The sequence below is a fragment of the Choristoneura fumiferana genome, chromosome Z (genome assembly GCF_025370935.1).
Source record: "Choristoneura fumiferana chromosome Z, NRCan_CFum_1, whole genome shotgun sequence".
Classification (NCBI taxonomy): Eukaryota; Metazoa; Arthropoda; class Insecta; order Lepidoptera; family Tortricidae; genus Choristoneura; species Choristoneura fumiferana.
The window spans coordinates 26,412,332-26,436,773 of record NC_133472.1 but is presented as its reverse complement, the minus strand read 5'-3'; the positions used below and the strand labels follow the sequence as shown (position 1 = coordinate 26,436,773).

Sequence of the window (24,442 nt, the reverse complement as noted above, 5' to 3'; positions counted from 1 at the left end):
GACGATGGACAACGGACGATGATAAATAGTGAGGAAGTATCTACAAGAAGTTGTCCCCGAAATGAAAAAAGAAGGACTGCCTACAGAAAGTGATGAGATCCTACCAAAAACATTACATGTAAAAAGCTGCAAGTCGCGCAACGCAGTTCTTATATTGCTAAAAAGGTTTGAGATGCAATTTTATACCAAGTCGGTTGTTTTTGTCAGTACCGGGGGATGTCCATAGAACTCGATTTTCACCAGTTTGTTTCTTTTAAAACCGTGGAAAATACATTTTATAGTGCTGATAAATTCAAGCTACGTGGAAAGTTATGTATGTACTCTGTGGTGGAAAGAGAGGGTGAGTCTCTTTCCACGTAGCTTAAATTTATATTTGTGCCTTCAAAATTATAAATAGGAATAAGAATGAAAGAACCGGCTCACAAGATTTTTTTCTCTCTGTTTTTCTTTTATGCTTCTCTCTTTTCAGAGCTTAGGTTAGAGAGCCTCCAGAGCTCCGGGGCCCTGGTGCACTGCACCACCTGGTTAAATTATTAAATTTATGGTCCAATTTATCTCCAGCACAGTTTGACCGATTTAGATGCGGTTTTCTGTAATGGGATGGGTATGTAGTTCATCGGCGATGGTTCTTCTTTACATAACCAGCTTGGAGAAAAAAAATATAAACCGTTTTAACAATAATAATTAAGCATCTACATCCATGTTACGTCTTATTTTTTCCTGAACACTAGTTGTTATAAGTCTTTACTACACATTTTATTTAGGCAACGGTTAAACTTAGACAAGGTAGCTTCCTAGATTACAGCGTTTAATTCTGCGATGTATAGTAAATACTGACACGTGCCGCGCACGTGTCATCACGCCACCGACTTGCAAATGTTAACAAATATACCTACTGGACTTAATTTTCACATCGTAAGGTCTAAAAGTTCCCCCTTTCTACAATTTCAAAGCCCCTTTTCAAATAGTATTGATTATTTGGCTTGATAGAGGTACATTTTGCAAATAGTCGTTTCAATGAGTATATTATTTTTTACCTAGGTAGGAAACTGATTGGTGTCGAGCATAACCTAATGGATTTTTTAACGGTATAATTTCGTCTACATAATAACGTCAGGTCTTAGTACCCGTGACTACGACTGCGGTCTGCGTCGAACTATCGAGAGCTCTTTATAGGTACGAGTAATCTAATCTAACATCCCATAAAAGTACAGTATTTGACAACTGTTGAATTTACCATCCTGTATATTATTATAAAAATAAAGATATACAGACAATGTTTTAGCGATTTTTTGAAAAATCTATATATCTGTCTCTTTCTAAAACGCATTTCTCTATGCAGCAAGTATGGCGCTACTTGTGTGTGACGTCACATGCAAGTAATTCTTTCTTTGTCTAATCTTGAATTTCAATCCTTTATAACTGTTTGTTATATTTAAAGATAGCTTGAAAAAAAATCTGTTCGATAACATGCATTGTCAAGCTTTAATTTTTAAAATGAACTACAAATAGTCAAGTACACTGTAAATCATTAAAAACTTCTTACTCTATGAATTAATTTGAAAAATTAAAATTTGGTGTGAATGAAGCTACCTATTTATTATCAAATCTAATCGAGATTAGAATTATGATACAGAATGCCTACGATTGAGCACATAATGTCGTTGTTGTTTTTTAGAAAAATATGGCGCTGTCTATTGGAGGACAATTTTGCCAGTGCCTAGTAGGTTTTGCCGTTTTGCCGTTGTACGGTAAAAAAATCTAGAAAATGAAAAATGAGATGTACCTAATGGTGGATGAACGATGACCCACATAATGTCGTTTTTTTGAATTATGCCATGAAGTGACATTGTCAATGCAGTGTGCAGGCATTGTGTGAGGCATTGTGCAAGTAAATGATAGATAATAATACCGTTAAAATCATGTTAAAAAAATAGCTTTACCATGAAATAAAACTTTTTGGTTGATTTTTTATTGTTTTGCACTGGCCATGTGCAAAACTCACTTCATAAAAACTAATATTGACTTATTAAAGACAATTAGAAACAAAATCATAAGAATGGGCTGCGAAGCCTTTTTTCACAAATTGACCCATTGGGATTTTAAGTTATCACAATGAAATAAAACAAGTTTGTACGGCACAAAAAAGGTCCCCGTTAATCCATAAAAAAACAATGAAAAGCTTCCAGTAAATCCATCAACATAAATTTTGCTTCAACGAAAACAAATCCCGCAAACATGGCAAGGTATGGCTTTTTACAACTTTTATTTAAATCTTATTATTGTTACTTGATTTTCACGTTTTTCCTGAAATTTTTTAACTAAGGTACCTACTTATGCGTTAAACTTCAATTAGGTACGATTAAGCATCTAGAATCTAGTAATATAACGGTAATGCCTTTGGTTGTTTACTAACGTGTTAAACTAGTTAATAATTTCGCTTTAATTTATAAAATGAATAAAAATATTGTCAAATACCGTATGCGGTTTGCTTCCAATATTTTTTTTCACTGAAAAGTACAGCAAGTAACGTTTAAATTCAAATTCAAAATCAAATGTAGAGAAGCCATAGGTCAAAGCTCTCTCGGCACTTTCTGAACCCTTAAGTTATACCCACTCGTACCAAAGCTATACCTACTCAATATTTATAAGTAGGCTGCAAATGTTTTTTTAGTATTCAATAATGCAGCTGGCCCACCCACAATATTGATTGTCATTAGCTTTATAAGTCAAAATGATTGAAAATATTTGTCATTTTTGTCAAGTAAGTCACTCAAAAACCAGAGGACAGTGTCCAGGCGGATCTGCGACGTCTTCAAGTCGACGACTGGCAAGAGGCTGCGCACGATCGGGACAGATGGCATGCTCTCGTTTCGGAGGCCAAGACCCTCTTTGGGTCCCTGAGCCAAATTAGTTAGTTAAGTCACTCATAGCGTGGCGGGACGTAGGCTTGAATACAGCTGCTAGTGTTGATTTCTATCGTCAACAGGTCTTCGAAAGAACCGAAATAATTAAAATTCAGGCCCCCGTCCATATGCCATTGTAATTGATAAATTAACGCTACCTCATTTGCGGCGTCTGCTGTGTCAAAATTACCACTTAAGTCTATGAAGTCACCCTTTATTTGTTAGCTGTTGTACCTGCTCCGGCCCGGGCCATGGCCAAGCCGGCAGCTCGAAGGCTAGCCTGCCACTGATTTGCCTGGTGCCCCGCGACGACGCCCGTCTGGCCGACCAAGGAGGCGCCAAGAAGCCACGCCCGGCCTCCGCGGGCATCTCCGCCCAGAGCGACTTCCAACTCCTGGACGAAGACTACATAAAGAAACACTTCAAACTGCCCCAAAGACAGCTTTACCTCGATCCTTTCAGGTAGCAATCCTTCTGTTTTATCGCAATTTAGGTTTAGGATATAACAACATAGCTGTTTCGCGGCCGTAACTGGCCTTTAAAGGATTAAGGTGATTTTCCATCGGTGAGGCGAGACGAGGCGGGGCGAGACGAGAATTGAAATTTGTATGGTGGCGCCCGCGGCGGCCCGCGGCGTGCGCGTGAGAATGCTCAAGTACAAATTTCAATTCTCGTCTCGCCTCGCCGTTGGAAAATCACGTGAAACTTTAAGAAAGGGTTTGTTAGTGCTCTGTTGTTTTTGTCTTTATTTGCCTTTTTGGCGAAAAATGAGATGATTTATGATCTAGATTCTATACCTATAGATCATCTTTGCCATCTATGGATTCACCACAAATTTGCACGACACTAAACTTGATATTACATTGACAACGACGCATTCTTTATTGTTTATTTCCCAGATTTTTTGTAATCAAAAATGTGACTTCTAAAAGATTATTTTCCTGTTCAGACGGCCTCTTATCACGTTTCCTATGACCCAAGAAGACGTTCAAAACTTCAATTTGGCACGCAAGTACAAGATTAACCAACAAATTTTGGACGGGACCCTCGATCCGAGTGAAGCGATATCGGCACCTAGCGTATTTGTAAGTATCATTTTACTAGGAGTAAGTTGATTAAAAATATCGGAGCATGAACTCTAATGCCTTGAGATGAGAATAGAGTGCACGCTCCGATATTTTTGTCTACCTTGGCCGCTCCGAAATATGGCAACTGTACAAGTAGGTACACCGGGTTTTTAATTTATTGATTTCCGTTAACTTCGAAAGATGGTGTTCATAGTTTATTGATAAAAAGTACCTACCTCGTAAAAACTTTCTAGACATTTTTTTCTTTCTTTAATCTACAACGTACTTATTGGTATTGTAATACTGTAAATGTTCATGTTACCTAATATTATAAAAATGAATCCCTATTTCCCTTGGTCACGGCATCACGCGTGATCGGCTGGACCGATTCTTCAAGGTTCTTATAAAAGAAAATATAGAAAATCAAAAAAAACTACACCGGGGGCACCAGATACTTGATTTATAAATAAAATAATTAACTTGACGTAAGTAGCATGCCTGTGTGCTTCAAGTCAACTTACATTGACTAGGTAGGTAACCTATTATGGGCAACTAACTATCCAAGCCCACATGTTTGACCAAGTTTATTGTTTTCACTAGCCCTATGCGAAGTCAGAAGCTGAAAAACGTAAAGAAACCGAAGAAGACGAAGAAATCATTTACATCCTGCAGCTGCCAGATTGGGAATATAATTGCCCGGTTCATAATCAAACTATTAAAACACCAAGGTTAGATTCTACACCTTATTATGTGTCCTACTTTCTAGCGGTGATGTTATGGTTTTGTATGGAATTTATAATCATATAAAAAAAATACGAATAATGTACGTAGTTGGACTCTAATTTAAAAAAAGTTACGAGAAAATAATGATCAATCTGTCACCGCTAGGAAGGATACTTTCTGGCGGACGCCATCTATTCCACTATGTACCAGTCGAGTCGAGTTTTCAAATTTCTTGTAAATCAAAAAAAAAATATGAGAAATGTATGAAATTTTACGCTAATTAAAATAAAGAGTACCACACGCACTTATAAGAAAAATGTAGGTACGTTCAGTTCAGGTTCTAAAGCGTTAAGTATCCTTCCTGGAGGTAACAGATTGATCACTGTTTTGTCGAAACTACGGGTAGTAATTTTTTTTAAGTAGTGTACAATTTCGTACATTTTTCGTACATATTTCCTGATCCACAAGAAATTTTAAAACTTGACTGCTACATAGTGAAATAGATAGCGCCCGCCAAAAAGTAACCTTACAGGCGGTGACATATTTATCACTGTTTTCTCGTAACTACGTGTAACTAAGAGTACATTTTTTTTAATTAGCGTACAATTTCGTACATTTTTTTGATGTGACTAAATCCCATACGAGACCGTGTCACCGCTAGGAAAGTATGATATGTATCTCTTGAATTGCAGTCATCATCATCAATATTTTTTTACGTCATGCTCCCTGGCAACCCCACTGTCTGTTTTTTAAGACATAAAAATGATGTACCCAATATGTACCGAATTAGTACCTGTTTAAAAAAATTGTACCTCAATATAATCGAGGGTTGGTATAATGCATTGAATTTGGGGTTGCTTCTCCAGCAACCCCATAATTAAATTTCAGAAATTCCACATGGATACTTAGTTTTTCAGTAAAGAAGAGGCCAAAAATAATTGTGCCGTAGTTATTACTGTTAGATAAGTTGGTTATGGGCAGTTAAATTACCTATTTAATTGTTGCCAGGACGCCTGCAAATAAAATAGAGAGTTGAAATTTTATAACGGAAAACTAATACTGAAACTAATACTTATTATACCTAATGCATCCCATTTGCCTAACCACCTTTGCGAAATAGGATAGGTCACATAAGTACAGTCAACAAATTTGATATCGGAGCCACTATGGAACCTTATCATAGTAAATAATTTTATTTGTCTATAAACAATGTTCATTGAGTGACGTTAAATGTCATTACGACACGGTTCGGTGGTGGTCTAGGAATAAAATTGTCTGACTGTACATGCAATCATAATCTTGTTGTACCCGTAACCAGGTATACCCAGGTCACCTGTAATATGAATTAACGTAAAATGGAGACTTTTCAGGAGAGGAAAAATGTATTTTTTAAATAAGATACAGTAAGCAATTATTACAAAAATAATTACAAAAAAAAGTGTTAATTTAAAAACACAACCACAACCTGGTTTAAAACATGGTGTAATTGATTCTACTCTATTCTGATTCTGTGCAAACTTTATGGTTGCCGTTATTTAACTTAACCTTATTATTATTATTTTTGAAGGATTGGTTTTTTTCAGCTCTAGGCTGGTATTAACTACATTTACGGGTTATCCACCAAGTAAATGTAGCAAGTTGTAGAGTAAATATTTTTTAAGAAAATAATAATAAAAATGCGGCTGTTATTAAAGTTGTTACTAAACGGCAGTTAATATTGTTTAACTGGCCCTATCGGTTACTATGCTCATTGCAAGAAGCGCTTCGATATTTCTCACGATATATTTTGTTGTGTTACGCCAATCTACCCTCATGTGTTTTTGTGTACTTTTAGTTTTACATACTTTGTTTTTAACGTACAATACCCATTTTTAGCCATATGTTTGATGCAGGTGTGTCTATGTGTGTTTGTTCTAAGTCACGAGGATGTCGTCCATTAGTACCTTTTTCTTCCAGTTATTTATCAGTTGTGCTTGTGGGTCATTGCCGTTAATATTTTGCGTGTCAGGTGGTTCGTGTAGGTTTAGTGGACTGTACTTGTGGTCATTTTGGACGATTGTGTTGTGTATAGTGCTTGTACGTGATTTGGTGTGAAAGAATGTTTTTAAGCTGTGTATTTGTTTTTGCCAGAGAAAATAAATGTTTATCATGCCCCTAACTCCTTGCTGTCTCTTGATAGTCAGTCTTTCTATTGCAGATTTAGGGTGTAAATGGTTATGTTTTGTTAGTGTTGTGCGTGTAGTTCTTTCTATGGCTTCTACATATATTGGTCTTAGACTACTTTATAACTCCAAATGAGCATGTCAGGATGGGGATGGCGTAAGTGTTTATGGCTTTAATTAAATGTTTTCCAAATAATTGCGATTTGCATATTTTATTTAGACGGTTTTTGTATTCAGTACTTAATGTTTGTTTAGTAATAAGTAGTATGGTCCAAGTCCTTTAACTGTTTGTATCCGAGATATTTGTATAGGTCATTTGTTTCCATTGCTGTTATAGTGTTATTGTCGTCTATTGTATAGTTACCTGGTTGTATCTTTCCTTTTACTATGTGTAGTGTTTTAGATTTCTCTATACCCAATTCCATGCTGATGTCGTTGCTGAATGTTGCCGTGATTTCTATTAACTTCTTCATGTCTTTGTCTGTCTTGGCGAGTTAGTGCACTACTGGTCATTTTCGCTGATTCGCCATTTTCGTTAATTCGTCAATTTCCCTGATTCGTCAATGTCATCAAAATCTTTAATTCGTCATTTTCACGATTCGCCATTTTCGTTAATTCGTCAGTTTCCCTAATTCGTCAATGTCATCAAAATATTGAATTCGACATTTTCCCTGATTCGCCATTTTCGTTAATTCGTCAGTTTCTCTAATTCGTCAATGCCATCAAAATCTTTGACTCGTCAATTTCGCTGATTGGCCAGTTTATTCAATAAGTCACTTTCGCTAACTGCTCAATTCATGCAGTGTATAGTCGCAGTAGATATTTATTTATTTAGAAGGATTATCTTCTAGTCCATGCTTTTGTTTCCTTGGTTACGTTTTGATGTTTGTTACCTTTTACCTACTTGCATGCCAAATTTGAAGTTTCTAATAGTTATAGTTACGGAAATAGGGCCATTTTGAAAAGAAAATATAAATCCCATTTATTCCCTATCCCGTGGGAATTTCAAAAAATACCTTCTTTGTGTACCTCAATGTCACTTAAGGTATATGTATGCCAAATTTCAAGCGTTTAGCTGTAGCGGTTTGGGCTGTGCGTTGATATATCAGTCAGTCAGTCAGTCAGTCAGTCAGGACTTTGAATTGTATATATATATATATATATATATATATATAGATTTTTAATTCATTAATTGATATTGCCCCCAAATACTCGAAAATATCATAATGTCATTGGCTCCGTAGCACAATTTCGAAATCAATATTGTACATGTACTAGCAATTTTGTACATTAGACATTTAAAACGTGGGTTAAATGAACGTAGGATAAACGTCGCTAGGATTTTCATGTTCTAGCAGTTTTGTACATTAGATATTTTAAACGTGGGTTAACTGAACATCGAGCATGTATCTTTAGGAATTTTGTTCTTATACATTTTGATTTTCGCAGTTTTGTCTTTAGGAATATCGTACGTAGAAATTTTAATTTTCGAAATTTTGCTACGGAGAAATATCAGGTTCAAATATACTTAATGTAAATATCTACTGCGACTATACATTGCATGAATTGAGCAATTAGCGAAAGTGACTTATTGATTAAACTGGCCAAATAGGGAAATTGACGAGTCAAAGATTTTGATGGCATTGACGAATTAACGAAAATGGCGAATCAGGGAAAATGACGAATTAAATATTTTGATGGCATTGACGAATTAGGGAAACTGACGAATTAACGAAAATGGCGAATCGTAAAAATGACGAATTAAAGATTTTGATGACATTGACGAATTAGGGAAATTGACGAATTAACGAAAATGGCGAATCAGCGAAAATGACCAGTAGTGCACTAACTCGTCTTGGCGTATAATTTTATGTCGTCCATATAAGTGAGGTGTGATATACGTGTATCTGTTGTAGTGTTCCTGAAGTTGTATCCAACTCGGCTGTTGTTCAGTAGATGTGATAAGGGGTTGAGGGCGAGACAAAACCACATGGAACTCATGGAATCGCCTTGATAGATACCTTTCTTAATGGAGATGGTGCACGTTTTTACCGTGTTATTACCAGCATTTAATTGAAGAGTAGTTTTTCATTGATTCATTATATTACGTAGAAAGTGAGTTATTTTTGGGTCTATTTTATATATTTCTAATATTTGTAGCAGCCAGGAATGGGGTACGCTATCAAAAGCTTTTTTGTAATCAATATTGTACAGTGTAGGTTTCTATTTTTACTAGTCGCGTGTTTGTGGATGGTGGAGTCAATAATCAGCTGCTCCTTGCATCCCATGTGGCCTTGCCTGCATTCTTTTTGTTTCTCTGATATGATTTTGTTGTGTTCTATGTGACTATTGATTTTTCTAGTTATTGCTGATGTTAATATTTTATATATGGTGGGTAAGTATGTGATTGGTCTGTATTGTGATGGATGTGAGGAATGAGTTGTTTTGGGCAGCATATATATGTTATACCGGTGGCTATAAATTCTGGTATATTTTGTTTGCCTAATATTATTTCTATTAAGTTGTTTGCTATATGCGTTTGTGTAGTGATGTTATTTTTTTTTACCAGTAGTTATTGTATTTTGTCTATCCCAGGTGATTTCCAATTGTGTAGTTTCACTGTTATATTTGTTATGTCGGTTTCTGTGATCTCCTCAAATGTCATCTCTTCTATTGTATCCCATTTCTTTTTTTTTCTGTTTCTATCCAGTCTGCTTGGTCATTATGTTGTTTATGTTCCTCCCATATGCTACCCCAAAACGTCTCTAGTTGTCTCTGTTTTTGTATGGATGTGTCTGTGTGAGTCTCTATGCGTTGCGTGTGATTGTGTAGGTTCCTGTAAAATCCTTTTTCATTTGTTGCAAATAAAATATTGTCATTCTTTCGTTTTTGTGATTTCGTATACCTTCTAAGTCTATGTACCTTTAGTACCAGTTTCTGTTTTAATGTATCTAAGTATTCTTCTGGTTTTCTGTTGTCTGCTTCGTGTCTAGTGTGTGTAATCCTGCTCCTAAATATCTCTTCTACTCTTTTCACTACTTTACGAGACCTATTATTATTTATATATTGGGTGAGTTTACCACAATCTGCCCCGAGTTGTTCAATATCTCTTTCTAGTCTAGCTTGCCATGGAGGTTTGTTAATGTTGTTTTTCTTACTGTGTGGTTCGTATTCTGTTAGCTTGTAGTTTAGCTCTTCGGAGATGACTACAACGGTGCAGTAAATAAGGGTATGAATATCTATTAGTTGTGTGTCGTCAGAAAGAAATCTATTCAGTATGTCGCAGTTAAATAGATGCACTAACTGTGAGAGTGTGTTAATGTGTTTTAGCTTTGGTAATTTCAGTCTACTAAGTACATGGGTTCATTCCAGAGTATTTGGCTATTGCAGAGTGAAATTTATCAAGAATTACTTGAGTGTTCGGTTCAGTTATTGTGTTAACTAAAGCTCCTATATCATTTTCTACAGTTAATGTTATAGTGTCAGTCTGAGTGGTCGAGTTGGACATGTGTGATTGTGTGTATAGTGTATGTGTGTCTTGTGAGTGTTGTTGTGCATCATTTTCGGTATGATCGTGCGATGGTATGACAGCCGTAACGTTTGAATCATGTTCGAGATCTACTATATTTAACTGTTTTTGTACTTCGTCTTTCAATTGGGTTAGTTCTTGGTCACTTAAATATTTATTTCTAATAATGGCCCGTCTTTGATAGGATACACGTTGTTCGCTAACTTTAACAGTGGGATATTGTTGTTGGAAAAGTTCATGCAACTGTTTTCTATAAGTGGTCATGTCTGTCTCTAATTTAGTGATATAGTAGTAGATGCGCATGATGAAAAGGTTAACATCTTTGGTCCAACTCATGCGCACCCTAGGTTTCCCAGCCTTAGTGGACGCAGGCAAAAAGGCATTCGCCTCCTGCGCAACATCTAAGACGGGCGTGGGTGCTCTGTGAATGCAGAATTTTGCGATATTTTTCTGGGCAGAATACGTGGGACTGCCTGAGCTAACAAGCTCAAGGCGGGATTCTCCGTCGCGGTTAGCTTCGGTACCCGCCTGGGGTAGATATCTACCGTTTATTAGGCGCATCGCATTTTTATGTTTACTATAGCTCCGTTAGCGATTGGTAAGTTGTAGCTAAATAAATAGCTGCCAATGTCCGCCCCTCACGTGATCACAGATGTTCGGATCGTACGTGGAGTTAGGTTTGTGAGGGGCTTATTATTATTATTATTATTGTAATTATTTTTGTAATAATTGCTTACTGTATCTTATTTGTAAATTACATTTTGGCCTCTCCCGAAAAGTCTCTATTTTACGTTAATTCATATTACATGTGACGATATATATGTACCTGAGTACAACAAGACTGATTGCATGTACAGTCAGCCAATTTTATTCCTAGGCCACCACAGAACCGTGTCGTAATAACATTTAACGTCATTTGATCAATCAATCAATCAAGACAATCAATCAATCAATATATTTATTTGAATAAAGAAGGGTCAGCTAAAATAAAGGTGTTACATTTCAGTCAGCAGTTAATACAACAACAACAACACATGAACATTGTTATAGACAAATAAAATTATTTACTATGATAAGGTTCCATAGTGGCTCAGCAAGGCTACTACGAAACTCGAAACTAAGTGTCAGATGACCGCACGACACGAACTTCGAGTTTCGAGTTGCGTAGTAGCCCTGCTGAAATCACATTGGTTGACTGTACATATGTGACCTATCCTATTTCGTAAAGGTGGTTAGGCAAATGGGATGCAATAGGTATAATATTATTATTATTATTATTTTATTTGACTGGATGGTAAAAGAGCAAGTGGGTCTCCTGATGGTAAGAGATCACCACCGCCCATAAACATCTGCAACACCAGGGGTATTGCAGATGCGTTGCCAACCTAGAGGCCTAAGATGGGAAACCTCAAGTGCCAGTAATTTTGCCGGCAGTCTTACTCTCCACGCCGAAACGCAACAGTGCAAGCACTTCTGCTTTGCGGCAGGATTAGTGAGCAAGAATATTAGTTTCAATATTAGTTTTCCATTATAACATTTCAACTCTATTTTTTTTGTATGATTTCGGGCACCAGAATCCACGTCAAGACCTAGATGTGTAGGTATAATCCCATTATATGTAGGTACAGTTTCGTTTTAATCCGGCACGTTGTTTTTGTGTAAGTATCAGCAGTCGGCTGCAATGGAATTGCTGGCGTCCTGGCAACAATTAATAAATTTAACTAGCCATTACCAACGTATTTAACAGTAATAACTGCTGTACAATTATTTTGGGCCTCTTCCTGACTGGTAAAGTAAGTATCCATGTGAAATTTCTTTAAATTTAATTACGGGGTTACTGGAGAAGCAACCCCAAATTCAATTAATTGTACCCTCTATTATATTGAGGTACAATTTTTTTTAAGCAGGTACTAATTCGGTACATATTGGGTACATCAGTTTTATGTCTTAAAAAATCACAGAACAGACAGTGAGGTTACCAGGGAACTTGACGTATTTTTTTAACTATTGTTCGATGCACATCTCAATAGGAAACTATAAATAAATAACATGTTGTTCATACTAAAACATTTTATAATTTGAAATTCAACAATAATAGTACCAGCATTGCCATCTAGTGATCAGAACCAATATGCTTCGTAGTTCTTACGGAAACATACATGTTAAACTAGCGCCATCTAGTATCTAATGCCATTGTACATTCTTGTGGCTTGGTGATAGGGCAGAAATTAAAGTTATTACCGCTGTGTGGCGTGGCTGAGCTATGTTCCAGAGGGGCTACACTACACTACGAAAATCGAAGTTCGTATCGTATCGTACCGTCTCTCTCATTCTCGTATTAAATAATTTAGCCAAAGCGAGATGGCAAGATACGAAGTTCGAATTTCGCACTTCGTAGTATAGGACCTGCAGGGCTACTACGAAACTCGAAGTTCGTATCGTACCGTCCCTGTCGCTCTCGTATTAAATAGTATAAGTGTCAAGAGGGACCGCACGACACGAACTTCTAGTTTAGAGTTTCGTAGTAGTCCTGCTGGCCCTATACCACGAAGTGCAAAACTCGAACTTCGTATGCTGCCGTCCCGCAGACGCTTGTCATTAAAATAAGCGACTGCAGGGGACGGTACGATACGAACTTCGAGTTTCAAGTTTCGTAGTAGCTAGCCTGACACACGCGATCACAATCAAAATAATGACAGTTTTCGCATACAAAAACTGTCATTTGATTGTGATCGAGTGTCAGAAACGTTACGCAATAGACCTTCCGGTCTGACCAGCCAGCCTTTGAGAAGGGGATGGATGCGGTTTATGTTGACGATAAATGCTCCTGATACTTTATGGACGATTTGCAAATTCGTTCTTTATTTCTTCGTCTCTGTATTTGCCTCTGACGAGCAATATGTAATGTTTCTTTTAGGTTTATATGGCATTCTTGCAAGAAACCGAAAAAAGGAAAGGGAGGAGAGTTGAAGCAAGGCGGTGGACCAATGAACAAACCAAAGCCTTGGTTGCTCAGCAGACATACAGACTTCGATTTACTGTCCCAATGGTAGTCATTTGTGAAAGAAGATTTTCAATAAACCCAATCTGTGAAGATAGATATTTGTTTTTATAATTGGCCTAAACTACCCCTTTCAATAATACAATGCGGCAGCCACATGGCAGGACATTAGCGGTACAGACACCAGTACCAATATTTATTCAAAACGTGCATAAATATCAGTGCCACTACCATGAGTTTACTGTGACCGTACTCGATAGCGACGGCGTAAATTATTTATGGAAAATTGTACAGCGCCTCTACAAATAATTTACGCCGTCGCTATCGCGTACGGTCACTGTAAACTCATGGTAGTGGTACTGGTGAGTAGAGTAGTACTCTTACTAGATTTTCACTCATAGTCAAAATATCACGCACATGACTTATCACGCTAACACACACGAGTAATATTTACCTCGACGTTTTGGCAACATTACAGTGGCCGTGGTCACGAGTAGACACTCATCATTCATATTTTTGCGGACTTAAAAAAAACCGGTAAAGAGCGTGTCGGACACGCCCGAAATAGGTTTCCGAGGCCATTAGGAAAAAATTAAGTAATATTTTTCTAAGGCTTTCGTATTTTGTACGGAATATTCCAAGTTTAGGTATATTTTATACCTTAGGCTGCTATTTGCTCTTAAACTACTAAAAAACTTAACCGTTCTAGTTTTCCTTGTAAGTTTGATACTAGTACTACCATCCTGAATTTTTTCAAGTTTTTCCGCCCACCGTTTTAGATTTGAGAGGGGGGGGACCGTCGATTTTAATGAAAATTTGCACTTTAAAGTTGAATATTTTGCAAACAAATCACTGTATCGAAAAATCGTAGCAGAGTTTAATACATCAGTGAAGTACCTAGGTATGTCGTATTTATCTATAAAGTATGTACAAGCTTTGCTTAGTTTGGGACTAGGTAATTGGTGTCAAGTGTCCCATGATATTTATTATTATTTAATATTATTATCATTTATTTATTAATATTTCGTTATTTTTTTCGTTCGTATTGGAATGCCTGCAATTAGGTTCGATAAACATCAAATCAGGATCTGATGATTAGATCCTAAGGAAATCGAGGGAACACTTCAAATATCGTAGGGACACCTAAGTATGGTAATTTGGATATATTTAGTAGTAACTCGTGCATTTGCTCTTGAAAAACATCATTTGGTGAAGTGGGACTGATGATGAAGACCACATTTGACCAAAGAAGCTACTAGGTATTCAATAATAAGTACTTCACGGCTTGAATTTCAATTATTTTAACACAGTTGCTAAGCAATGTTTGCTCATCGTAATGCATATCCATGGGGAAATGGAACGTGTGGCGAAACACCAGAACTCCTCAATAATGAAAGTACCTGCATCGAAAAAGCAATCTTTCGTAAAAGGTTACGAGCAGTTGACATAAAACTATTGTATCTCTCAGCACGAGCCAGCAGGAATGATTACAGCCCCAATACCCAACCTATAGTATGTAAGTGAGGTAGACGACTAAGTATATAGGTCCACTCCTGCTGGCTCGTGCTGAGGCACCGATTTCAGACTGGTAGAATATTTCATGGTTTTTGCAGTCGTTTAAATTTTTTGGTATAAAATTTTTACTGGCCAGTATATTTATGTATTTGAGATAATTTAAGGATTTACGTTACGAATGTCGTATTTTTAAAAAATAACTGTCAAAATGATTCTTTTGACACTAATTATTTAAACACAAGAACGACCGCATCAAAATTTTAGGTTTAAATTTTGAAAAGCCTATAAAAATATAGTAAACAGTGAAAATCACAAAATAGTTACTTTACCAGCACGAAATTAAAATAATTAACTATGGGAGAAAAAGATTTATTAGCCAAACTAGCCAATGTGTAAGTATTCTATTTTGTCAATTTAATCACTTACTTAATTATTTTTGTGCCTGTCTCCACCCGCGGCGTGACGTGGCCGCGTGGCGTAGACGAGTACGCGTAGAACATTGGAATTTATTGAAATTCCGGTATTTCGCAAAAAATCCCGTGAAAGTTACCAAAAATTTAAGTGTGAAATTTATTAATCTTGCAAAAAACCGCGCTGAATGTCATATTGTCTCTAATCGCCGCAGTTGATATTTTGGGATTTTATTGATTAGTCTAATGTGATACATTCAAGACTTTCAGCTATCGCGGACTTTAATAAACGTCATAAATTGAGAACCATTACTGTTTTACTGCGTTTAAACTAATTATTTTTTAAACAGTAAGAGTTACGCCTTAGCGTCTAGAATCTAACTAATTTATCGGTTTTACACAGCCCATTAGCAAAACCTGGCTTCGATGCACTGAACATGACAGCACCAGTCTTAGTACAAATGAATCCGGATGGCAAATGGGAAAACACGAAACCAGACGGGTTAGATGAAGAACGCTTGAAGGCAGTAGTCGCACACTTGGTTAAGTCGAAAGCCTTGTCAGCGGCTCAAAGCTATTGCTGCCAATGTGCAGCGGAAAATAAGGTACTTAATTCTTATACCATAAAGTTCTAATGACATAGTTTTTCTATACTCACCTTACGTGAATGGTGCATATTATTTTGCTTACTTAGCTCTATTTGTTCATCGATGGAGCACATTTTGCTTAATAAGCTCTATTTATCCATCGATGGTGTACAATTTGCTTTCTTAGCCCTAGTTATCTATCGACGGTGCATATTTAGCTTACTTTGTGTATATATGCTTACATAACTGGAAATTTTGAGCCAGTTGTTTATTCCATTCATTACTTTGAAAATGTATTGTGACCAGCGAACGAAAAAAGCATGCTGATTGTGACCAGGGTTTTCTGATGATTTTTTTGGATTATGTTGTAGCTTGAAGCTGGGCAATCGAACTATGTTCCGGTTATAATGATGCCAATATATCCTGCCGATGAGTGTCCCTTCGATATGGAATGCGAAGTTCAAAAAATGAAAGAAGCAGAAAAAAAACCTACAAAAAAAGCGGCAAAAACAACAGAAGCGGAGGCAAGCGATGACAAGGATAAAGAAAGTAAAAAGAAGAAGAAACGGGGTTTTACGATGCAACGGTTAACAGATTTCGATTTGCTATCTCAGTGGTGATTTAAAAATCGAAAAACCTTGGCGACCGTGTAGCTGTCTTGTGATTTGTATTTTATTCTTGTCATTTTTTTTAATCAGTCATGTGAAAATTTTAGCTGCTTACTTAGTCAAATAAAAAATCGTTTATTAAACAAAGTTTGTAGTTTGTGTAAAAAACGCCCCTGTGCCGCCTATCCCTACCAGGCTATCTCCACTGGCACGGATATATACATTTTTGGGGTTCCGGAGCCAAAATGGCAAAAACGGAAACCTTATAGTTTCGTCAAGTCCGTCTGTCTGTCTGTCAGTCCGTCCGTCCGTATGTCACAGGCATTTTACTCTAAAACTACAAGATGTATTATAAATGACATTTGGAGTACAGATGTCTTGTCAAAGCCGCTATTTAGTTTTGTAGTTAAATAACAAAAATAAATATTTATAAGGGCACTCCATACACGTAACAAAAATTGAAAAAAAAAATTAACTGGCATCAACGTGTGGCACATAGTTCGACAGCTCTTTTGAAAAGATAGTAAGGTTACTCAAATCCTTTTTTGATTAAGTGAAGATTTCCGGAAATAATCGCTCTCAAAGTGGCAAAAATTGTGTCCCCTCTCTATCTTGTAAACCGTTTGTCCAAAAAATATGCAAAAAATATTGAAAGGTAACGCTTAATAAATACTTTCTCAACAAAAATTGGTTTCAACATGATCGGATATGCCGTTTTTGAGTTATTGCAGAAACACTGCGCTTCTCAACAAAAGGACGTAAGTGCCGTGAAGATGCGCTCTTTTTCTGGTAATAGATTTTAAAACTAGTAAGTGTTTTAATTGTGTTATAACGCACATAATATTACTTACTTTATTTTTTTCATAATGGCTACGGAACCCTATCTTGGGCGTGTCCGACACGCTCTTGGCCGGTTTTTTTTCCATTATTCCTTACTAGTAGGACCAAGTGGATGTCTTATCTATCCCCTTGTCCGGTTCCCTGTTATCTATATATCATATCTTTCTACTAATTTGTTTGAAGTCGGTGCCTCTGCACGGGCCAGCAGGAGTGGACCCAGTAATTTACTTACCTACCTACATACCTAACCACTGTTGGTCAATAGCTGTGGGACCACTTATCAAAATCATCGTACCTTACGATATTTTAACCCTTTGAACGCCTGAGTCTACCAGTCGTGACAGCCAAATAAAATGCCTGACACGCCAGAGTCATCTATAGATGACCAACGTTCAACTAGAAAAAAAAATCTATCCATTAATATTTAATTTGATTCGTCATGGTTAGGAATATTTTCTTCCCTATTTTATAAAGATTTATAGGTACCACTCAGTATATTTGCGATGCTAAATTGTTAAAATATAGGTACAATCGTGCAAATGCGTAATATATTTTTCATCACACTTGCTCGTAAACAGTGTCGTAACATGCAGGCTACCTTAGTTGCAACCACCCAAATAAAACCCTCGACCCTAATGTGCTTGTCATGAAACCCGTGGTCGGTAAATGAGTCATTGCGCGTACAAATTTTCTTGCCATGAAGCCCAAGGTCGGTAAATGACAAATGAGTCAGTGCCCGTACTGATGGCGCTGCGCCGTGCCCGTGCGCGCGCTGCTGTAGGACTACATGGACCACATGCGTGTAGTCCTGCATGCCGAGGGAGGTTGAGGGCGACGTTGCCAAGAGCACAGCCTAAGGTATCGCCAATATTTGGAAGAATTATATTTTTTCTTTTACAAATATAAAATTTTACTTGCAAATGTGATGAAAAACATTGTATGTCGCACGGGCGGTACTAGAATTACGAACATCGACTCATTAAAGCCCTCAGTCTTCGACTTCGGGCTTCTAATAGACTCTCGTTCGTAATTCCTTATTTACCGCCCTTAAGACACAATGTACTATCATAGCCCTGCACGCCAGTGTCATGACAGAATGACCGCTAGATTTTTCATGAAAATTTGCACTTTAAAGTTTAATATTTCGCAAACATATCACTGAATCGAAAAATCGTCGTATAATGGTTTTAAAAGACCTATCCAACGATACCACACACTAGAGTCTATGAGCGTTAGGTCTGTAGACTGTGTGCAATTATTACTTTAGCGTCATCTAGGAAGCGCGCAGTCAAAATGAAATAGGTACAAAGTTGCCGCGACCGGCGCCCCTAACACCGCTGCGCCCGTGTGCAACGCATACACCCGGCACTATAGGTAAAGACGCCTCTGCGTGCGGGCCAAGGTATCGGGCCGTTTCTGCCTATCCACGAGTTCGGAAAGGAGTTATCCAGGTGCTCTCGACCTTCTCTTTGAAAATGTGCCAGGCAACCATTGAGCTGGAAAACAAATGGTAGGTAAGGTATCAACAGCTCTGCCAACGCAGTTTGTAAGAATTCCAAATAAGCAGGCCCGGTCAATCAAAATAAAATCAAATTCAAGGCGAAGTACGAAAGCAAATATTTATACCGGGTGTGGCCTGTAATACAAGCAAAAAATTAAAACATAGATCGTCCTCGTCAAACTAAACATTAGTTCAGCGATTTAAAAATAATGGAGTCTTTGAATTTTCCTTTTTTCATACAAATTAAATACTGCTATCCAATCAATTCACCTCGCCATCCTAGAACCCAACCCAACTGACGTCGCCTGTCACGCTAAAAACATTAAATTAAAAAAATCCAAAACCTGACTGTCTTAAAAACTAAAAGGAAGAAAATAAGTCTAGTGGTCGACTGCTGATCGTTCTTCCTCCATTACCTCTCATATTTCGTTTTCTAGAATTTTTTTACCGTACAACGGCAAAAACTACTAGACACTGGCAAAATTGTCCTCCAATGGACAGAGCCATATTTTTCTAAAAAACCAACCAAGTCTAGTGGTCTAGAACCCTGTCAAGAAGCTCATTTAAGGTTCAACAGTCGGGACCCATTACCAAGATTTTTTGAGCTGGTTACGATTTGAATGGGTCCCGACTGTTGAACCTTAAATGAGCTTTTTGACAGAGTTCTAGACCACTAGACTTATTTTTTTCCTTTTAGTTTTTAGGACAGTCGGGTTTTTTGATTTTTTTAATTTAATATTTTTTTATTTTATACTTTTTTGATATTTCTGTGAAAATAGTAGACTAAAAGTATCATAAGACAAATAGTAGACCCATATATATTTAGTATGGGCTAATTATTAGCTTTTACTTGATTCCCATAATTGTTCCAATATAAAATATATTTTTTATTCCTTCGCCATATTTTTTTCGCAGACGTCATATTGAAATATTATATACTTACTCTATGTCACTCCGACAGTTATGACGTATCCAATGATACCTCATGTTACAATCCGTCCAGCCGTTTAGGCTGCAGCGAGGACCAAAGAAATGGACATACATACCCACATACATATTACATACATACATACATGCATGCATACATACAAACATACATACATACATACATACATACATACATACATAGATACTTACATACATAACATACCTACATACATACGCTCGAAAACATAACCCTCCTTTGGGCAGTCGGGTAAAAAATCAAAACGTCATCCTCGTCATCTTCTCCCTCCGACCAGAGGGGCTACTACGAAACTCGCAAATCGAGGTTCGTATCGGACCGTCTCTTTCATTCACGTGTTAAATAACATAAGTATCAGCGGAACGGCAAGATACGAAGTTCGAGTTTTGCATTTCGTGGTATAGGCAGTACTAACGGTAGTACCATAGGGTAGTACTCTATTAGTTATTCTGTGCGTGTTCTGTGCTATAATAGGGCCGGCAGGGCTACTATGAAACTCGAAACTCGAAGTTCGTATTGCGCCGTCCCTCTTGCTCTCGTATTAAATAGTATAAGTGTCAGAGGGACCGCACGACACGAACTTCGAGTTTCGAGTTTCGTAGTAGCCCTGCTGCCGCGATGCTGTGGCGTTTTTACATAGAAAAATTAAAGCATTTTGTGCATAAGCGCTTAAGCGTTTAAGAAAAAAAACACCTCATAAATGTCATGAATGACGCATTCTCATTCGTCAATTATTACTTTTGATTGGTCCAATTGTCGTTTCAGCACGCCAGGAATGAAATTCGGAAATTATATTTTTAAAAGTCGTATCGTATTATTATGAAATACATAATATTGATACGACGTGTTTTTGTAATGTGTTAGATTGTTGTCGTGTTTTGCAGAGCCATAAATGAGTCGGCTGTTAAATGTATATATTTAGGCAGTTTTGGGTACTTACTGGATTTTATCTATGGCCACATTTTCGAGCAGCAGGGCTACTACAAAACTCGAAATTCGAAGTTCGTATTGTACCGTTCCTCTAGCTCTCGTATTAAATAGTATAAGTGTGAGAGAGACCGCACTACACGAACTTCTATTTTCATAGTAGCCCTGCCGGATTTATCCATCTCTAGTGTGAAACAATGTGAATAATTTTATTGTGAAGCACTGAAACCTGAAACACTGCACTGCCTGTCACTGTTAGTCTACAGCAAGTCTACAGCATCTACAGATGGAAAATTAGAACAATCACGTTAGTGTAGCAATGTGGCATATGGTTTATTCCTTGCGCATATTATCAAAAAGTAAGTATGCAAAAAGTTCCGTCTGACATAAATAATACTCCCTACGCTTTTACCTTTTACTGAGAGATTTATTCTTCCTGCAACGAGGTACTAGGGGCTTTATTTTAATTTTTTTGTATTTCAGACAAAAAAAACTGTTTATGTGCGTCGAGATTAAAAGTTACGAGTATTTTTAATCACTCTTTTCTATTTAGTCTATGATAGGATAGTTAGTAGTTTATTGACTATGGTCGATGGCCGACCCGTGTTTGAAGTCGACGAAATAAATTGGTGCACATTGCGTTTAATTTTTAGTTGATAAAAATCATACAATAATGTTCTATTAACAAAATGGACTAACATCTACGAGATAACCGGCAGTGTATTCAGGTAGGATTCGGCTATTTTATAATGCAGACGTGGGGTTAATAGTGCAGTTTCTCAACCCACTTTTTATGTTTTTACACCATTAACGTATCAAAATCCCAGGCAGATATTTAGCTCATGATGCGTTTCTGCGCATGCAACTTATCCTAATACCTATAGAACATCATTCAGCATTCGGGAGCGGCTGTATCGCTAAAATATCATGTTAAGGTCAGACGAATTAAATTAATGTAATAAGAAATTGTGCACACGTTTTTTTATGGGCCCCTGTGCACGTGAATCCTGTGATCTGTATGAAAAAAAAGGTCTCACGGTCGGATCAGTCCTTTATGTTGCAGCCGTGAACAGTGAAACGTGATTTATTTCCTGTATTCTTGTCATAAGCAATGTGCAGCGATTTTAAACGAAGTGACAGTCACGTTCTGATATTATGTGCTAATGTAAACGCAATTAAATTTGCATAGACTGCGTTTTACTTATTAGTAATCTTTACTTAGTTTTAAATTTTGTAATTGTGTTTTGTTTTGATCAGTTTTCTTCAAACATATGATTGATTAGCCTTCATGGTGACATTGAGCCTAAAGTTAAAGTTGTTAGTTAGTCCTGTCTGTTTATTAGTAATGGCCTTGCAATGCATTATCTTGTTTTTTCTTGTTTTGAGCTGTAAACATGTCTCAGCTAATATTGTGAGCTTTCACTATATGAAAGTGTAATAAATAAATGCAATTAAATATTCAATTGCATCTGTAGTTGCATGATTGATTTGACTTTTTCCAGCCGTAAAAATATTTTAGTTTCGGTTTTGGGTCTCCATAAATGAATCATTAAAGGTCCATAAACAATTGTTGTGCATATAAACTAAACTACAATTGAAGTAAAAAATTTTAGGTTATGTTTTTTATTTTATGGACTGATTATAGTCAAAAACAAACTCATTATGTGAATTCTAAACTGAAGTTCAATGGAAATAGCCAAGTAGGTATAAATACAAATTACCATTATTTTACTTTTTTTAATAATAATGTTAAGACGTATCAGTTAGTAAGTTTGCTTGTTTGCATCTATGACATATTATATTGTGCCTGTAAATTATGATGTATTTTAGTGGTATTTCTAATAAAATACTTACTTTGGTTGGAGTAAAGCAAAGGGGGTCCTGACTACATAGGTTATGTTAGGTTAGGTTAGAGCAGGGATGGGGAAACTTTTTCCTTTGTGTGCCAATATATACTAACAAAGTATATGGCGGGCCAAGTTGTTGCATGTTTGGCTATGTTATTTACTGAAATAAAAATATTGATATGTATTTTCTGTAACACTAATTTGGCCATTGCCAATGAGAATGAAATTTTGTAACAATACAAAATCTCTTAATTTTTGTTTGATGATCGCGGTCCGGATTTCAAGCCTTTGCGGGCTGCAGTTTCCCTATCTCTGGGTTAGTGTTATACCTGTTCATTTCTTCCGTGGATGTCGTAAGAGGCGACTGAGGATATAGGTCAAGGCAACAAGCTAGCATCCTGTCACTAATGTACCGTTTTAGTCAAACTCAAAACCTGAACTTGATTAAAGTGGCTCCGAAGCGGTAATATTTTGTGTGCTCTGCCTACCCCATTTCGAAATACAAGCGTGATGTTTGTGTGTGTGTGAGGTTAGAGTGTTAAAGTTTTATATGGGGCCCCTTTGCTTTAGGTGGACCCTTATAAAAGAAAATAGATGTGTGTGACATATGCATACCGGGACCTATCCCTATCGCTGTCTTGTGACTCTTAGGGTTTAGAGTGCTGCGATAACCTAGGGCTCTAGGTCATAGATATTGGTGTTTTATTATTATAAACTTGCGGTTTCTATCTTCAAAGTCGAAGTCAAAGTCAAAGTATTTATTTTGTGTTACAGGATTACCTGTGTAATGTATTAACATTACACAGGTGTTATGACATATATGTGTTTCTCTGTAACATGTCACTATGACATATAATTTATCTTAACAACTATATGTAGGATCTAAACTAACTAACTAAACATTCATTCTTATACATTATTAAATTAAAATCCTTGCACTATCCAATTACTAATATCAAGAAACAGTATGTCAACATAAAATAATAATAATAATAGTAAATATAATTAATCAAATAAAACACGAAACATGACAATAATTAAATCAATGTAAAATTTTACCTAATTACCACTATTGAATCTACTTATCATTAACATCCACAACATTTTACTGTATAAAATCACAAAACTTTATCTCCTAAAAAATCGTTCACAGTATAGTGAGCTTTCTTAATTAATAACTTTTTTAAAGTTGTCTTAAATTCTACAAAGTTTTCCTTATTTATAATTGTACTTGGGAGCTTATTGTATAATCTAGGGCCTATTCCCAAGATGCTTTTTGATAAAAGCTCAAGAGATCTTCTTGGTATTTTGCCTCTGCAAAGACTGGAGTCTTCGGCGTCATTAAGGAGTATGCCACTGTCTTTTTAGGGGGAGTGAAATCTAATAAGGAAATTAGTTGAGTTTCCAAAAGAAGGAAATGCGATTTAATGAACTTGCTTGAAGGCTTGAAGCCCTTGAAGGGTTGGACTCGCTGACAAGTCCACTTGCTGCCAGTGTCAAAAGTTGCTACAAATCTACAGAGCCAATCAAATAAAAACTTGTCATGCTATTCATTATTTCAAGTAGATATTAAACTTACTTTCAACTTACATCAATTTTGTTAAACAAAATAATTGTTAAAACAACATAATCTGAGCATGAACTCCATCAAAAAATTGTATAATAAATAGTGATTGTTATCAACATGCACTTTTTGTAGCAAAGTATGGTTGACAAAAAAACAAATACTAAATAATTTTTCTTTATATATTTCACAAATTATGAGATTTATATAAATTTTTGTATTTCCTTTTTGTACAATAAATAGTATAAACAAACAAACATATTTATGATCATTTATCAAAATTATACTGAA

General features: G+C 36.5%; 3 protein-coding genes across 5 annotated transcripts in view; all 3 read left to right on the top strand.

Annotated features, from left to right (window-relative positions):
- Positions 1–2,028: 2,028 nt before the first annotated feature.
- Positions 2,029–13,485, top strand: LOC141439213 (uncharacterized). The gene is made up of 5 exons (XM_074103406.1): positions 2,029–2,246; positions 3,132–3,368; positions 3,856–3,991; positions 4,574–4,701; positions 13,305–13,485. Exons 1-5 carry the CDS (start codon positions 2,239–2,241, stop codon positions 13,438–13,440), a joined length of 645 nt encoding a protein of 214 aa, XP_073959507.1. The 5' UTR covers positions 2,029–2,238; the 3' UTR covers positions 13,441–13,485.
- Positions 13,486–15,163: 1,678 nt separating this feature from the next.
- On the top strand, positions 15,164–16,655 carry LOC141439207 (uncharacterized). The gene is made up of 3 exons (XM_074103392.1): positions 15,164–15,295; positions 15,717–15,918; positions 16,272–16,655. The coding sequence occupies exons 1-3, from the start codon at positions 15,258–15,260 to the stop codon at positions 16,518–16,520; spliced, it is 489 nt and encodes a 162-aa protein (XP_073959493.1). The 5' UTR covers positions 15,164–15,257; the 3' UTR covers positions 16,521–16,655.
- Positions 16,656–21,078: 4,423 nt separating this feature from the next.
- Positions 21,079–24,442, top strand: part of ago (F-box and WD-40 domain protein 7) — a 30,255-nt gene continuing 26,891 nt past the window's right edge. The window contains exon 1 of one of the 3 annotated variants that reach the window (XM_074094419.1): positions 21,079–21,099. The gene's annotated coding sequence lies outside the window, so the exon portion shown is untranslated. Of the gene's footprint in view, positions 21,100–21,317; positions 21,469–22,419; positions 22,441–24,442 lie in introns of those variants that run through there. The other 2 variants (XM_074094401.1, XM_074094409.1) reach the window with 2 other exon arrangements.